General features: G+C 40.5%; 1 protein-coding gene across 2 annotated transcripts in view; it reads left to right on the forward strand.

The window, feature by feature from the left end:
- The window catches only part of smarca4a (SWI/SNF related, matrix associated, actin dependent regulator of chromatin, subfamily a, member 4a), a 50,089-nt gene that overhangs the window by 23,000 nt on the left and 8,800 nt on the right, over positions 1 to 18,289 (forward strand). The window contains exons 12-28 of one of the 2 annotated variants that reach the window (XM_061885341.1): positions 3,973 to 4,103; positions 4,236 to 4,299; positions 4,386 to 4,492; positions 7,384 to 7,531; positions 7,611 to 7,774; positions 7,860 to 7,926; positions 8,037 to 8,147; positions 8,230 to 8,472; positions 10,798 to 10,911; positions 12,653 to 12,760; positions 12,849 to 12,935; positions 13,024 to 13,070; positions 14,600 to 14,766; positions 15,837 to 16,000; positions 16,088 to 16,354; positions 17,766 to 17,843; positions 17,922 to 18,140. In XM_061885341.1, the coding sequence (XP_061741325.1) occupies positions 3,973 to 4,103; positions 4,236 to 4,299; positions 4,386 to 4,492; positions 7,384 to 7,531; positions 7,611 to 7,774; positions 7,860 to 7,926; positions 8,037 to 8,147; positions 8,230 to 8,472; positions 10,798 to 10,911; positions 12,653 to 12,760; positions 12,849 to 12,935; positions 13,024 to 13,070; positions 14,600 to 14,766; positions 15,837 to 16,000; positions 16,088 to 16,354; positions 17,766 to 17,843; positions 17,922 to 18,140 (2,286 nt within the window). The remainder of the gene's footprint in view (positions 1 to 3,972; positions 4,104 to 4,235; positions 4,300 to 4,385; positions 4,493 to 7,383; positions 7,532 to 7,610; positions 7,775 to 7,859; positions 7,927 to 8,036; positions 8,148 to 8,229; positions 8,473 to 10,797; positions 10,912 to 12,652; positions 12,761 to 12,848; positions 12,936 to 13,023; positions 13,071 to 14,599; positions 14,767 to 15,836; positions 16,001 to 16,087; positions 16,355 to 17,765; positions 17,844 to 17,921; positions 18,141 to 18,289) is intronic. The other variant, XM_061885342.1, reaches the window with a different exon arrangement.

Below are 18,289 nucleotides of genomic sequence, written 5' to 3' on the forward strand. Positions count from 1 at the left end.
GTTGTGCAAAGTAGCCCATCACAAAGCACTGCGGCAACTTTGTAGAGTACATCCTCCCCTCTAATCATTTTCCCCACTCCGTGCAACAAATCTCTTTTAGTGTAGAGTTGATCAGGTTGCTGATTGTGGTATGTAGGGCCACTCCTCAGAGGCTGTGCAAAGTTGCTGGATATCAGCAGGAACTGAAACATGCATTGACATTCCGTTACATGTGGTGACCGTTGTGGATGAAACAATGGGCCTCATGTTCCGGTCACGGTATCTCTCTGCATTAAAAAAGGCTAGTATAAAATGCACCTGTGTTCGTTGCCCAAACCATAACTTAACCGCCATTATTCTCTCGAATGTACGCTGGTGTTCACCCAATGAACAATAATAAAGGCGTAATTGATGGCACTACCGCTAGCGCCCTCTACACCTTGTACAAATAGCTTGAAAGCCCAAAGAATTGTTTGACGAGGCTATTGCAGACACGTGACAGACTGCAAGGCATTTTTATTCAACAGCCATACAGGTCACACTGTGGGTGGCCATTTAATCAACTTTAGCACTCTTACAAATATGCGCCACATTGTGAACCCACACCAAACAAGAATGACAAACGCATTTCAGGAGAACATTGGCACTGTAACACAAAATAAACACGACAGAACAAATACCCATAATCCCATGTATCTCTGACTATTCCGGGCTACAATATACACCCAGCTTCCACCAACCCAACCCCCCCACCCCCACTACTCCGTGCGTCGGTTGAGGTGGGCGTGGGTGTATATTGTAGCCCGTAAGAGTCAGGGGAAAAATGGGATTATGGGTATTAGTTCTGTCGTGTTTATGTTGTGTTATAGTGAGGATGTTCTCTCGAAATGTCTGTCATTCGTTTGGTGTAGGTTCATAGTGTGGGGCATATTAGTAAGAGTGTTAAAAGTGGTTTATATCACAACCTTCAGTGTGACCTGTATGGCTGTTGAACAAGTATGCCTTGCAGTAGCGTTTGCGTTAGGATAAAAGTCGCATTCAAAATGTGGCCGGCCGGCACGCACATAGCATGGTGAAAATCTTGGCGCGATTACATGTAGAAAGGGTGTTCAAGGCAATGTCATCACGGCACGCCCTCAAAGTTGATGTCTGGGTGAAAATCGATAAATGTTTACCCGGGAGATTTCTGATAGAGACACTAAAATTTGGAAATTTACTGGACTTATCCGGGCGGTCGGCAAGTATGCGGCTGAGCCACATCAGAGTGGTTCCGGAGCCGCGGGTTGCCGACCCCTGGCCTAAACAATGAAAACTGTGATTAATTCGTAAGCACACCTTCCCAAAGTGCCAGACACCATTGAATGTGAGTGATTGCCCACTTAAGTGGGTTATGACTAGGGCTGCAACTTATGATTAGTTTGATAGTCTATTAGTCAAAGATTATCTTAACGATTAGTCGACTAATCAGATAATAAAGCGTGCACATATTTAATGGCTCTAATTTTTCCATTGACTTTGAAATGCAGCTTAAGTCATTTTAGGCATGTGCTTACAAACAACAAAGATAAATGTTTAATTATAAATGTTCATGTACACATTAACTGTGCTGCTCATTCAGCTGTTACAAAAAATAACGAACAAAATGTTGTCCATTTAAAAGAAAAGAAAGGCCAAGTGCTGAAAAAACAATAAACTTTGTTTATGTACAGGTATCAAAGAAAAAAGTTAAAAAACCAAAAAAATAAACACAATCCTATACCGCTTATTGGGTCGCAGGTGCCTATCTCAGCTACATAACTTCCTCAAAAAGAAAAAAACATTTTGTGACTATTAAAAAGTTGCACACTGGTGTATTGATTATTAACTTGGCAGTTTTAGCATTTTAATAGACTCAATTTGTAGAATTGTATAATTGATTAATTCTTACAAAGTTGTCTGTTTAATAGAGGGCGTGTGTGCGTGCGTGAGTGCTAAAGTGTCTTTTTTATGACCATGCAAATTAACGCTGCTATAAAAAGTACTTAAATTGATGTCAACAAAGTTTAGCTGACTGACTTTGGCTAAAAACGAGTGACGTCATGGCTATTGTCGACATAATTGTCGCTGACAAATTTTATTGTTGACAATGTTGACTAATCGTTGCAGACGAGCTTCCCTGAGACGTTTTCTGCTTGTTTGTGCTGAAATTACTTGGTCATGATAACCGGTTTTTGCAGCGGCTGGCCGTGTGACTGATCTCAGATGATCTTGAAGGTGATTATGCTGGATGTGGAGGTCCAGCGGCCTAATGTAAAAGGACTTGAGTGGCTTTTGTACTAAAAATGGACGTATGATCAAATCCAGAAAATGGCGTACTAAGTAAAAATTCAGATGTATGGAAGTGTTAGGACGCAAAAATTTAAGCACATTTCTTCTCAAGCACATCGCAATCAATTTGAAATCCGCCACAGGCGCGTGCGTGGCTTGGCCCGCCAAGTCACGCCTCTTTCATGTTTTACGGTCAGTACAGATGGGTGTCCTATGGCAGTGTTGTGCACCTTGGCCGAGTCATACCAAAGAGTAAAAAATGGGACCTATTACATCCCTTCTAGGGCACTCAGCATCAGGGAATTGTAGGTAAAATTACCAAAAATGACCGCTGCTGCCCACTGCTCCCCTCACCTCCCAGGGGGTGAACAAGGGGATGGGTCAAATGCAGAGGGGAAATTTCACCACACCTAGTGTGAATGTGTGTGTGATAATCATTGGTACTTTAACTTTGACAAAATGACAAAGTCTTAGGTGTTATGATAAAGACAACACGTGTCTTTATTAGCTGTATTAGCCTACTATCAAAATGACTTAAAAGTCTTTTTATGTAAGTGTTTATGATGATGGGTCTATATTAGCCTACTATCAAAATGACTGTGTCGCAGGCTGACATAAATCTTCGTAAACAGAAGTGTTGAAATTTAATAATTATTCTGCACATTTTACAAAATTGGAAAACATTAGTAAAACTGAGGCTTGTCAGAGGATGAGGTAACTCCTGGAATTTATGTGTCCAAGTTAAAGGAAACGGCAGGCTGTCTTCTAATGGAGTTAATACAATCTTTGCAAGCTGTGTAAAGTTTGCTGTGGTCTGGAACAACATGGCACGCAAACAACTATCCGAAATGCAGCCAACATTACATACAGATTATGTGTCATGAGACATCAAATATAAATGAAATACACAGAGGACATAAGTAAAGGAAATTAAATTACTTCAAATATACCTACAGATGAGGCATGATGATGTAATATGTACATACAGCTAGCCAAAATAGCATGTTAGTATGTTTACCATGAATTGATTTATGTGGACCCCGACTTAAAGAAGTTGAAAAACTTATTCGGGTGTTACCATTTAGTGGTCAATTGTACGGAATATGTACTGAACTGTGCAATCTACTAATAAAAGTTTCAATCAATCAATCAAAAACATTGATTAGCTTGCAGTTATGCACTGACCAAAATAGGTCTGATTATCACTCTACATTAGTCAATATCATCAACAAAGCTCAACTTTGTGCATTCACGCGCAGCCAAAAACGTTTGGTGGACAAAATGAGACGGAGTAGTGGCATAAAACATGTCTTTCTGTGGCAGTGTCGGAGAAAGTTGTACATGTAAACAAACTACGGTGAGTTAATGGACTGTCAAAAGTAGTAGGACAAAATGGCACTAGCCAATTACTCAACATTGCAGCATGTTTAATATAAAGAGAAGGATTTATAACAATTAGGAAGCTTTGTGTCATGATTGTCCTCCTACAGACACCATATTAAAAAAATATATATTTCCCCCCCCATCCTTTTTCCATTTTCATGCATTTATGAAAAAGCCCTAGGGAGCCACTAGGGCGGCGCTAAAGAGCCACATGCGGCTCGCCGACCCCCAGATTAGAGGTTCAGAGGCTCACAGCTAATGAGTTTTTTCCCTAATCAACATTTTTTTGTACTTTTCTCCCAGCCGTTAGATGAGACCAGTCAAATGAGTGACCTCCCAGTGAAAGTCATTCATGTGGATAGTGGAAAGATCCTGACTGGAGTCGATGCACCTAAAGCGGGTCAGCTGGAAACCTGGCTTGAAATGAACCCAGGGTCAGCATAATTTTGTATATATTATGTACAATTCGTGTTTGTATGAAAAAATGCTGATCAACGCTGTTCCATGTCACTGAGAATATGATGTCTTCCGGAGCAGCACAAACAAATCAATTTGGTCTTTTGTAGGTATGAAGTAGCGCCACGCTCAGACAGTGAAGACAGTGGCTCAGAGGAAGAAGAGGAAGAAGAGGTATATTGGACTGTTGATTATTTTGTACCGAGTAGACTCATTTTTGTTTTGTTCTACCTGACATTTTCTCACCTTGATTTGTAAAGGAAGAGGATGATCAACCACATGCTTCTTCTCAGTCAGAGGAGAAAAAGAAGATCCCTGACCCAGACAGTGAAGACGTGTCTGAGGTGGATGTCGCGCACATTATCGAGTAAGAAGCCACCATTACCTACGGAAATACCTTCTTTTTTTTTTTTTTTTTTTGCATTAGCAAATCAAATGTCTGTTTTTATCTTACTGCATTGGCTTATCATTTAAAGGGGACCTATGATGATTTTAAACTTAAAAAACAAAACATTTCCTTGTGGATTAGATCAAAGGTTCTTAACCTTTTTGACTTGTGGGCCCAACTTTTCCACTATAGAGGAGCCTGTGGGCCACTTGGGTATTAACACAGAATTAGTAATCTCACTATAGATTTAATTTGTTTTCAATAATGTTGTCAGACCTACTTGCAGTTTAACAGGATAAACCTTGTCAAATTATATGAAATCATGTGTTAATCAACATCACTAAGATTATTATCAAGGCTTAAGTCAGGCCTATTACAAAAACAAATACAAATTAGACTGCAGAAGAAGGGACTCATAAAAACTGATGAAAGATACATTTGCATACAATTCTGCAGTGCTAAAGTAAATAAATGTTAACTTAATAAGAAATGTCCTTCTGAAACTGTCAATGAAATTTAAAGTGCAAATGATAATACAGTGTCACCACTTCAGTCATATTTTTTACACAAAAAAATCTATGACTGAAGCTCCGAACTTCTTTTTGTTTGATATTGTACTGAGACCCACAGCTGGTGAAAAAGTGTATGACAACGTAGTACCATTGCGGCTCATACGGACCACAGTTTAGAAACAGATTTTTTTTGCTGTGTTTAAGAATCAGTGGTCCAGATAATGTGTTTTGGATATGTTTTGGTGTAACTTTTTGCGCAACAGTTTCATTTATAACCCGTTTTTGAGTCTGTCTGCAAGATGTTCGTTTCTGAATATTGTTCCTAGATAGCAAATGAAACCTCTTAGAGTATCATTATTTTATATTTTGGATCCATTTAAATATGTCTTAAAATCATTGCTATTTATTTTTTTACATCGAAAAATAAACCTTATGAACCTATATTTACTTCATATTGCACATCAGTGTAATTATGGGCATGCCACGGTTTTGATGAAAATGTCCTGAACCCTCTGGCTGAGAGCTTGACTTAATTTCCAAATAAGTGTGTCCATCTCGCTGTGACGTCACATGGCCAGACTGCAAAACTGCATAAATGCTCACACCAAAATGCATGAACCTTAAAGGCCTACTGAAATGAGATTTTCTTATTTAAAAGGGGATAGCAGGTCCATTCTATGTGTCATACTTGATCATTTCGCGATACTGCCATATTTTTGCTGAAAGGATTTAGTAGAGGGCTTCACGGTGGAAGAGGGGTTAGTGCATCTGCCTCACAATACGAAGTTCCTGCAGTCCTGGGTTCAAATCCAGGCTTGGGATCTTTCTGTGTGGAGTTTGCATGTTCTCCCCGTGAATGCGTGGGTTCCCTCCGGGTACTCCGGCTTCCTCCCACTTTCAAAGACATGCACCTGGGGATAGGTTGATTGGCAACACTAAATTGGCCCTGGTGTGTGAATGTGAGTGTGAATGTTGTCTGTCTATCTGTGTTGACCCTGCGATGAGGTGGCGACTTGTCCAGGGTGTACCCCGCCTTCTGCCCGATTGTAGCTGAGATAGGCGCCAGGGCCCCCCGCGACCCCAAAAAGGGAATAAGCAGTAGAAAATGGATGGATGGATAGATGTAGTAGAGAACATCCACGATAAAGTTCGCAACTTTCGGTGCTAAAAGAAATGCCCTGCCTCTACCGGAACTCGCAGACGATGACGTCACATGTTGATGGCTCCTCACATATTCACATTGATTTTAATGGGAGCCTCCAACAAAAAGTGCTATTCGGACCGAGAAAACAACAATTTTCCCATTAATTTGAGCGAGGATGAAAGATTCCTGTTTGAGGATATTGAGGATAAAAAAAACGCGATTGCATTGGTACGGATTCCGATGTTTTTAGACACATTTACTAGGATAGTTCTGGGAAATCCCTTTCTATTGTGTTGCTAGTGTTTTAGAGAGTTTAACAGTACCTGATAGTCGGAGGCTTGTCTCCACGGGTGTCTTGACGCCAATGTCTCAGGGGAGTCGACGGCAGCTATGGAAGGCACAATCTCAGCTGATCTCCGGTAAGAAGCGACTTCTTACCACAATTTTCTCACCGAAAACTGCTGGTTGACATTCCGTCGTGATTCATGTTCGCTTGACCGCGCTCTGATCCATTGTAAAGTTTCACCTCCAGGAATTTTAAACAAGGAATGTGTTTGTGTGGCTAAAGGCTAAAGCTTCCCAACTCCATCTTTCTACTTTGACTCCAATATTAATTGAACAAATTGCAAAAGATTCAGCAACACAGATCTCCAAAATACTGTGTAATTATGCGATTAAAGCAGACGACTTTTAGCTGTGTGTGTGCGCAGCGCTCATACTTCCTAAAAACCGGTGACGTCACGCGTACACGTCATCATTACACAACATTTTCAAGACTAAACTCCCGGGAAATTAAAAATTGCAATTTAGTAAACTAAAAAGGCCGTATTTGCATGTGTTGCAATGTTAATATTTCATCATTGATACATAAACTATCAGACTGCGTGGTGGGTAGTTGTGGGTTTCAGTAGGCCTTTAAGATTTGATGTTGAGACATTGTTTAACACGAGTATCCAGCAATGTAACATTTATTAGTCAGAAAAGACAGAATTCATCAGGATCCCTTTTAAGACTCAAAGCACATCCAGAGATTTTAGTGTAGGGACAGTACTTATTTTACATCCATCCATCCATTTCCTACCGCTTGTCCCTTTTGGGGTCGAAGGAGGTGCAGGAGCCTATATTTTTTGTAAAGTAACTTTTGAAGATTAATTTTACACACTTTTTCTTTTTCTCTTTCTGCAGTCAAACTTACATTGTTTTTGTTTGCTCAGGCATGCCAAGCAGGATGTGGACGATGAGTACGGTAACGCAGCTTTCAACCGAGGCCTGCAGTCTTACTATGCTGTGGCTCACGCTGTCACAGAGAAAGTGGACAGACAGTCTTCATTGCTGATCAACGGACAGCTCAAGCAATACCAGGTACACCACTAGCCAAGGCTGACGGAATGGAACAAGCGTGCGTTTAGCGGACTGATGCGAACATGGTCTTTCTCTTTAGATCAAAGGGCTAGAGTGGCTGGTGTCACTTTACAACAACAACCTAAATGGCATCCTGGCTGATGAAATGGGTTTGGGAAAAACTATCCAGACTATTGCCCTAATCACCTACCTCATGGAGTACAAGCGGATCAATGGGCCTTTCCTGATCATTGTACCCCTCTCGTGAGTACACAAATGATACAATTGTGTCCTTGGTAACTATTTTTTTTTTTAGGCTGAATCCTTACACAAAAGTTTTCTTTCTTAGAACTCTGTCCAATTGGGTGTACGAGTTTGATAAGTGGGCGCCATCTGTCGTGAAGGTCTCGTACAAGGTAAGATTTGTAGTATTGGGCTCAAATTATGGGTAACATTTGTTTAAAAAAAAAAAAAAAAGCAATTATTAATGGACAAGAGTAATTGTAGGTTGATGCTTATTTTTCAGGGGTCTCCAGCTGCTCGGCGTGCATTTGTTCCTACCTTGCGCAGCGGCAAATTCAATGTGCTTCTCACCACGTACGAGTACATCATCAAAGACAAGCAGGTGCTAGCTAAGGTATGCATCCACCCTTACATCAAATCCATCAACTTTTATTTCCTGCCTCACTTATTCTGTTCCCATAATCTTCCCCAAAAAGCTTCGTTGGAAGTACATGATTGTGGACGAGGGCCATCGTATGAAGAACCACCACTGTAAGCTGACCCAGGTCTTGAACACGCACTACCTGGCCCCACGGCGGCTGCTGCTCACAGGCACTCCTCTGCAGAACAAGCTCCCTGAGCTCTGGGCGCTGCTCAACTTCCTCCTGCCCACCATTTTCAAGAGCTGCAGCACCTTTGAACAATGGTTCAATGCCCCTTTCGCCATGACCGGCGAGAAGGTGAGCTTTTGGTCACAAGTTGTTGTACGTCAAATCTTAGGGTTCATTCATCTCGAGCGTGACCTTGCGAGAAGTTTTGGATGCCTCTGAATGCTGTGTTTTGCAGTCTTTTTAAGAGTGCGCATTATGTAGTGTAGGTAAGCACGATATAGTCTATACCAATTATATAAATTCGGTCGACGATAGTGTTTTAATACAGTAGTGATAATGCATGTTGACACATTCTATCTGTGTCCTGCAAACGAACGGCCGCGTCCTCGATGCAATGTAGTGTCCTCGCTCGGAGGCTGGCGCTTAACGTCACTCCACAGTTCAAAGCCACTTCTAAGTCTGCAATCCTCTCCTCCACGGCGACAACTAAACTGTTTCTTACAAGTATCAATGGAGGATGTGAGATAGCTAAACATGTTACACTACTACATTGTAGCAGGATATACTAACCGCATGCTCGAGCATAGGTGGACAGACCGATACAATCCTGCATAGAGGGTTTTAAATAAAATCCAAACCGAATGCCTCCACACACCAACACATTGTAGACATATGCATAAAGTGGGTAAAAAATGTGATTGTGGCACACTAAGAAGCATATCCAATGAATACTATTTAGACCACAAGGAATTGTTAAATAGGGACGGGTACTGTTCACTTCAGAACCGATGCAGTACCAATTCCTGGTACCCGGGAATTGATACCGGTACCAATTTTTGGTACTTTGTGCGTGTTTAAGGGGAACTTCACTCTTTTGGGAAGTTTGTGTATTGTGCACAATCATTATCAAAAGGCATGACAACGCATGGACTTTTTTTTTCATGCATTCCAAATATTAGTAAAAGTCAGCTTACAGCAGAGCCAATGGGAGCTCCACTATTTCGCCAATAAAATCCAATAAACAACCATTCAAAAACGCCAACAATACTCAATTTACATTTGGTGACTTGAATATCATTGAATATCAACAAAGTATTAGTGATATTAATTTTCTCAGCGCCAACGCAGACAAACTATTCATAGCGACACTTCCATGTGTCCCTATGTTTACATGGAGTGTTGCTGCTTTCTTGTTTCCTGTAATTGTATTGTAAATCATAAGTCATGCCTCTCACCTGGAAAGAAGTCTGAGTAGGTATTTCGACAAGTTGGTACACTTTAACAGCCATTTAGGACCCAAAACTGGCGAGGACGACACGAAAAGTGCTTGTTCTCACTCTGTAATAAGTATTGTACATATTACGCAGCAGCTGTTTGATTGTAACATGCATCTTAACTGGTTAGCTTTAGTTTTCATTAACAAATTTGGAGGTGTTGAAATCGCCAGCTAAAATTGTTAATGTTATTAATGTTAGTAGCATGTCATCAGCAAAGCTAATGTATCTTAGCATCGAGCCAACACATTTTTCAATCAATCAATGTTTACTTATATAGCCCTAAATCACTAGTGTCTCAAAGGGCTGCACAAACATTAACACAAACCACTACGACATCCTCGGTAGGCCCACATAAGGGCAAGGAAAACTCACACCCAGTGGGACGTCGGTGACAATGATGACTATGAGAACCTTGGAGAGGACGAAAGCAATGGATGTCGAGCGGGTCTAACGTGATACTGTGAAAGTTCAATCCATAATGGATCCAACACAGCCGCGAGAGTCCAGTCCAAAGCGGATCCAACACAGCAGCGAGAGTCCCGTTCAGAGCGTAGCCAGCAGGAAGGAAACCATCCCAAGCGGAGGCGGATCAGCAGCGCAGAGATGTCCCCAGCCGATACACAGGCAAGCAGTACATGGCCACCGGATCGGACCGGACCCCCTCCACAAGGGAGAGTGGGACATAGAAGAAAAAGAAAAGAAACGGCAGATCAAATAGAAATAGAAATAGAACCTCACTTAACTGGAGAACTTAAGTTGGAGCATTTTTTACCTCAATTTCTTGAGTTAGGCTTAGTCCGCTCTCAGTGCTGCTGGAGTGATCGCCAACTGCTGAAGTGCAACGAGCCGGCTGAGTCGGCAACCGGATATGACGTCACGTGCAATGCAGGTACCAAAACATAGCACCGCTGGATTTTATGTGAATCGGTGCCCGGTAGGACCTGTGAGTTTCGGTCTGTGCCCAAAAAGTACTGGATTTGGTACCCATCACTAATGTTAGATGTAGATTAAAATCATATGTTCCTTTTAACAAATAATTTAAAATCACTCTAATTTATCGGTGGCTTAATTCATCATATTAAAACATGGCTAATGTAGACAGCCTTGCTAATAGTGTAAATAAAACATTATGACTGTAGTTATTTTAAATGTACCTTCTCTTCGCTCTTTCTCCAAGGTTGACCTAAATGAAGAAGAGACCATCCTCATTATTCGACGTCTACACAAGGTGCTAAGACCCTTTTTGCTGCGCCGACTCAAAAAAGAAGTCGAGGCCCAACTGCCGGAGAAGGTTTGTCTCCTCCCTGATTTTTGTGTCAATAGCCTGGATGACAAATTAAAAAAAAAATTAACATTGTTTGTTTTTTACCAAGTGAAACTTTTCAGTTTTGCTATCATCTTTTTGCTGCTTGAATTGTAACTTTCAGCACATGCAAACCTCAGTTTTGTATATTTGTTTGTTTGTTTGTGTGTGTGTGTGTGTATGTATGTATGTATGTATGTATATATATATATATATATATATATATATATATTTATATATATATATGTATGTGTGTATTAGGGGTGTACATACATCGGTTCAGAGGTCACGGTTAGCTTTATTTTCGGTACAGTAAGAAAACAACAAAACATACATTTTTTTGGTTATTTATTTACCAAATTTGAAAAATCTTCCACCAAAAATATTTTTCTTAGTGGAATATTTGATGTGAAGTAGACTGAACCTTGGGATAGGTCAATAATTCATAATAACATTGATTTTGATTAAATATTTGGTTTTGAGGAATGACAGTTTGAAAAAAAAAAACAGCTTTGTTTTATTAGCTAACGTTGCAACTTTTTCTGACTTACATTTACTCCGGCTTCCTCCCACTTCCAAAGACATGCACCTGGGGATAGGTTGATTGGCAACACAAAAAAAAATTGGCAACACAAAAAAAAAATTGGCCCTAGTGTGTGAATGTGAGTGTGAATGTTTGTCTATCTGTGTTGGCCCTGCGATGAGGTGGCGACTTGTCCAGGGTGTACCCCGCCTTCCGCCCGATTGTAGCTGAGATAGGCGCCAGCGACCCCAAAAGGGAATAAGCGGTAGAAAATGGATGGATGGATGGACATTTAGTCTTTAAGCTTTTTTATTTCACTTTTGCTTGTCTTTGTTTATTTTAATAGTATTTTTAGAATGTGCCATGGGCCTTTAAAATATTAGCTGTGGGCCGCAAATGGCTTCCAGGGCACACTTTTGACACTCCTGCTATAGAGAATAAAAAATTAAATCTGATAAATCTATAGGTAAAAAGCAGAGCTTGGCGATGCACGCGCGTTTATCATAACTCTCTCGCTCTGTCTGTCTCTGCCCCTTCCTCACGAATGCTGCTGCACACACAATTTTTGTTTTTAACCCCTTCTTAACCCTGAACGTACATTGAAAATACACGCAACCCGAACTTCAAATGCCGGACAGTTGAGGCATTTAAGAAACTCCACCCGGACAGCCCCGCAAAAGAGGACTTGTCCGGTGAAAATAGGACGTATTGTCAGTCTATCGTAGCCCGGTCGCTGCTAGCATGCCTTGTGTTGTGCCTCGGTGTGCATTGTTAACACAACATGCTGTACGCAACTTAATATGTCCGTGTGGAAACTCGTTCGGTACACCTCCGAACCGTACCGAAACTGTTCAATACAAATACACGTACCGTTACACCCCTAATATATAAATATATATATATATATATATATATATATATATATATATATATATATATCTTAAGCTATATACATAGGTAAATATGTATACAGGTATATACTGTATAGGTATATATGTGTACATAGGTATATACAGAATAGGCGTAACGTGATCAAACTTCCTTGTTCTTGTCAAAAGTAAAAAAAGTTGTCAAAAAAGACAAAAAAAAAAGCTATCTATGTATATATATATATACATAGCTTTTTTTTTTGTCTTTTTTTTTTATACTTATTTTGTATGTATATATTTATTTCCCTGACTTAGGTTGTTTTGTGTTGTTTGGTAGGTGGAGTATGTTATCAAATGTGACATGTCAGCCCTTCAGAGAGTGTTGTACAGACACATGCAGGCAAAGGGAGTCCTGCTCACAGATGGATCCGAGAAAGACAAGAAGGTACTAGAAAAAATTATTAGTGCAACCGTAACTTTTTTTGGGTCAAATGTGCAGACTGACAGGTGTCTATCCTAATGTTTTCTTCCAGGGTAAAGGTGGCACCAAGACGCTGATGAACACAATCATGCAGCTGAGAAAGATCTGCAACCATCCCTACATGTTCCAGCACATAGAGGTGCAAACCAGTTTTTGTTTAAATCTAGTGAATGATGTTATGTCTGTTACGCAGATAAAGTATGCATGTTTTTTGTGTGCTTTTACAGGAGTCTTTCTCAGAGCATCTTGGGTATTCTGGAGGAATAGTGAGTGGGTATGTAAAGTTTTAAACATGATTTGTACAGTACATCTGCTCTTCAAGAGAGTTGTGTTCTAATTCATCCCGCAAATAAATGGCCATGTTCATTAAATTGAAATGGCTGTTGTTGCAGAAAATGTCCTCAAAAAAGGTCTCACTTAGTCTGAGTGAAGAATGCACCAGCGATCTGAAAGAGAAAGTTATAATGCAATATTATCTAGGGATGTAACGGTGTTTTAGAGTATTTGGGTTTCAAAGTCTTCACAATAATGCCGTGACGTGTAACAGTTTAAAACCAAAACTTGGCGCGTGTAGTTTTTTTCTGGCGCTTTAGCGTTGGCCTGGTCTTTAAATAAACTACATCTCCCAAAACTCTGCGCAGCGGGGGAAAGGCAAGGTTGGGGTGTGGAACGCCATAAGCAGGAAGCGAATTGTTTGTACTAATCATAGATAAAAGGAATTTTTGGGGGGATATTCAATCTGTTCATAACTGGGTTGAGTAATGTTGCTAACAGACAGACAAACATAATCTCTTTGGCAGAGGTTAGAAAATCTGCGTTAGGCGAAGCTGAGCCAGCCGGTCGCACCGCATATACGGAAATCACCACAACAAAAATGTTCATGGCAGAAAATACGAGTAAACAGCTACTTAATACATCCTCAATCCATCCATTTATTTTCCCACCGCTTGTCTCGCGATTTCGCCTGGGGGACTGGAGCCTATTCCAGCTGCCCCACCTCATAAAGTGTCACCAAGAAGAGATATTCAAAGCCAGCGAAGCTTAACATCAGTTTGTGGTATTTACATTATTAAAAGTTCTAGTTAGCTTTTCTGAGAAACATTTTCCAGACTGTATAGGACATTGCTTCTCATAATGTAAATGTTGAAAGGCACTAAAGTGAACATTGTTTTACACTTGTTACACTGGATTACATTGTCACTTTAAAGACATTAACTGTAAGTTTTGTTTTTTTAATATTGAAACTGATGTTCGTACAGATTTTTTTTGCACTTAAGTACGTTTCTAGTAAAATCAATATGATTGGAACATTTGAGAATTATGTTTGTTTTCAATTAGATTAAGTGTTTTTATTCTAAACATTCCTTCCACTTTATATTACACACTATGGCAATTTTACCAAGCCATTTTTGGACATATACCACAATAATATCGTACGGTGGCCTGGCCTTAATAATGTACGGTGAGATTTTCATACCTTACATCCCTACCATTATCTGCTCACAAACGCTACTTGGTGGTTGTTTTAGTACACTGCAGTGTGGGTAAATTAACCAAACCCCAGTCTTTATTGCATCAGTCACACGCAGGATTATTACAGGAATGAGGCAAAGACTGCTCCAGACCCATTGTAGGTATATCAGCATCTGCACGTAATCAACTGACTGTCAAGCTTTTGCTTATCCTGCCAGAAATTAAAACCTGTTGAACGGTTAATGTGAATACCAAGGCGTGAATCATGGAGGATCTACTGATAAGACACCCCTGCAAGTTTTTGATCATTTTTATTTTCTGCCTGTCAAGTCCTGATTTGTACCGTTCCTCTGGGAAATTTGAGTTGCTGGATCGCATCCTGCCCAAACTAAGGGCCACCGACCACAAAGTGCTGCTCTTCTGTCAGATGACCACACTCATGACCATTATGGAGGACTACTTTGCCTACCGCAACTTCAAATACCTACGTCTGGATGGTGAGACACTCCTTCCTTACATTTGTAATACTGACAATTCTTACCTAACTAGCACTGAAGCTTTTTGCAAGTATTGGTTTGGTGTTTTTATTCTGCTGCAAATTTAGGTGGTTCAGCTGCTTTTTGATGTAGGGCTTTACCTGAAAAATTGGCTTAAAGTCAATCCCAAAAAATAAATCTGGAAATAAATATAAAACATATTTTCAAACAAGTGTGTGGAACAATAAAATCAAGCAGTATAAAAACAGGTGCAATATTTTTTCACTCCTCAATTGAATCAACAGATTGATGTTAAAAACATTTACAAGACTCAAAGTACATACAAGGTTTCCCCCAGATTGCCAATGTACTTAGAACGGTGGGGGCGTGACCAGTATGATGTCATCATATAATTGGTGCATATATATATATATTTTTTTTAAAAGCACAACAAAATGTGCATACATTTATAAACAAATATTTGATTGTAACATGTCAATAGCAAACCAATCTACCGAATTTTTGGAATAGTTTATTCATGTTGGAGCGTTTTTTATTTATTTTTTTTAAAACAATTGCTTTGTTGGCGTTGAAAATTGCAACATTAACTAGAAGTAGTTTGGCGGAGTCCACTCTTGGTTCTGCTGGAGTGATCGCCAAAGTGCGAAGAGCTGCTTGGGTCGGCAACTGGGCTTGATGTCACGCGCAAGCCAGGTATCGTAACATAGCATCCTTGGATTTTACGTGAATCTGTGCCCGGTAGCACCTGTGAGATTCGGTCAATGCTAAAATCGTACTGAATCCCCTACCCATCGCTAGTAGTGTAGCATGTTTTTTTCTTGTCCTCTAGTCTTCCGGTGAAAATTATACTTATAAATAAACTGTTTGCTGAGAATTATTGATTAAGAAGCTGCACTGTGGAGGGACATTAGCCGCTGGTGAGGACATTGTGTTGTCGGCTTGTTGCTGTCAAATTTGCGGGACACAATCTTCGGCCAACTTAATATTACTTATATAGGGTCCATATACGACCTCAGCATATTAAATGAAAATTTAAATAGTGAATTCAAATATTTGAATATTCCTCACAGGAACAACAAAGGCTGAGGACCGTGGGATGTTGCTGAAGACCTTCAATGACCCAGCTTCTGACTACTTTGTGTTCCTGCTCAGCACCCGAGCAGGAGGTCTGGGTCTCAACCTGCAGTCTGCTGATACGGTGGTCATCTATGACAGTGACTGGAACCCCCATCAGGTAACGTATAGGTTTGGTTTTAGTACAAATGTTTGTTTTACGTGCTCTTAAAGAGAAAAGTGTTCATTTTTCACCTGAACTTCACAGGACCTGCAAGCCCAAGACCGGGCCCATCGAATCGGTCAGCAAAATGAGGTGCGCGTCCTGCGCCTCTGCACCGTCAACAGCGTGGAGGAGAAGATTCTGGCAGCGGCCAAATACAAACTCAATGTGGACCAGAAGGTCATCCAAGCGGGCATGTTTGACCAGAAGTCGTCAGGATGTGAGCGCCGGGCCTTCTTGCAGGCCATTCTGGAGCACGAGGAACAGGACGAGGTCGGGGCTCGAGGAGGCTGCCGCACTAGGGGGACGTGGGTGGGTGTGACACTAAAACATGTTCCCGAATTGCCCACCCACCCACATCTGCCTATGCGCTGCCCCAATTCTAATTTTTCTATTTCATTTTCATTCCCTCACTCTTTCAGGATTTCACCTCCACTCTTCTTTAGTTTATGCTATTTCTTTGTAAATCTTTGATAATATCATACGAGATATATTACTCATTTCCTCTTTCTGCTGTTCTTGCTTCATTTCTGCTTAGCTTATTTGACATTTAGATACAGTGGAACCTTGATTTAAGAACACCTATTTGCAACCTTTCCGGTTTGCAAACACCAAACATCTCATTCATCTTGCATGCCGCATGGATTTCACCATTTTAAAGAGGCGGGGGCCCCTTGCATCACATTTATTATTATTATAAGTCTTATTATTATTGTCCTGTTTATACCGTCATTACTCGATCGTCACTTAAGTGCTTCAGTGTGTTTCTTTTCTTGCCACTCACCAAGTTTTGTGTATTTTTGTTACTTCATATGGCTTCAAAGTAGCCAAGAAAGGAGGGATTTGCAGTGGATTTCAAAAATGACTATTTGTGAGGGATATTGTTTGACAATGACTCATGCATTGCTGATTTAGTTGTAAGCTTCGACGACTAGCAGCACTTCTTACTTGTTTAGTTCCACAATTATTGTGCCTTGCGCCTGTCTTAGAGATCAATTTGTGTGATCAGAAATATTTTTAATGGAGTCAAAGTCGCACAGTCCCGCCGCATAGCTTCGGGTTGCTAGGAGACCGCTTTGAGCTAGCGTTTTAGCTAGTTTGCCTCCAGCTAGCGGCGCAGTCATTCTGAGAATTTTCACTGAAGCCAGGGGCTTTGTACTCACTGCAAATCTTACGTTTTAAGATGGGACTGGACTTTTATAGGAAAAATATACTAAAGGGTACTTTTTTTTTTTTAGAGAAGGCACTACCGAGACACAAGGCGATGAAGGGCGGTCTGGTATTTTGTGGTAACGCTAGCATTTAGAGTAGGGTGATCCACAAATATTCACTAAAATAATGTAATAATGAGTTTCCTTTTTTGTTTTTTTATCATAGCAACACGGTTAACATTTTGGAGAGCACCAACAAAACTTGTGTGTGTGTGGGTGTTGACATTTAAGCTTGTTGTTGTCTTAAAAGTGTTGATTTTATTTTACTAGAATCCGGACTTTTGTTGAGGCAAGAATCAATTATTCATGTTTACGTAGTTTCTTATGGGGAAAGAACCAATGAAGTTGGGAAATCAAGGTTTCACTGTTTTGCAGTAACTTTCATAAGCAAAGCTTTATACACCTAATACATGCAGTTAGTAATGAAAGGTTTGCTAAAGTTGTTCTCTCTCTCAGAGAGATGGTCACAATAGTCCTCCTTTCTCTCACTCATGCCGTCTTATCCCTTGTAGGAGGAGGATGAAGTGCCTGACGACGAGACTGTCAATCAGATGATCGCCCGAAGTGAAGAAGAGTTTGAACAGTTTATGGTTAATGATATCCTGTCAATTATGAGATGGATTTTTTTTTCAAATGGGAGTCTACTTACCTTCTTTTGTGATGTACAGCGCATGGATCTGGACAGACGCCGCGAGGACGCCCGCAACCCCAAGAGGAAACCTCGACTAATGGAGGAGGACGATTTGCCCAGCTGGATTTTGAAAGATGATGCCGAGGTGGAGCGGCTGACCTGTGAAGAGGAGGAGGAGAAAATGTTTGGCCGAGGGTCCCGTCAGCGCAAGGAGGTGGACTACAGCGACTCCCTCACTGAGAAGCAGTGGTTAAAGGTGCGTCGCTACTCTTAAGAATGGCCGTTTAAAGTCCTTTTTATTTTGTTAAGACTACGGGTGTCCAGTACTGAGTGGAAAAATTTCACGAGTCATTATGTGTTTAATACTCATTTAAATTAAGGAGAAGAAATTATTCTCTGGTTAAA

This window comes from Nerophis ophidion, linkage group LG23 (assembly GCF_033978795.1).
Source record: "Nerophis ophidion isolate RoL-2023_Sa linkage group LG23, RoL_Noph_v1.0, whole genome shotgun sequence".
NCBI classification, from domain to species: domain Eukaryota; kingdom Metazoa; phylum Chordata; class Actinopteri; order Syngnathiformes; family Syngnathidae; genus Nerophis; species Nerophis ophidion.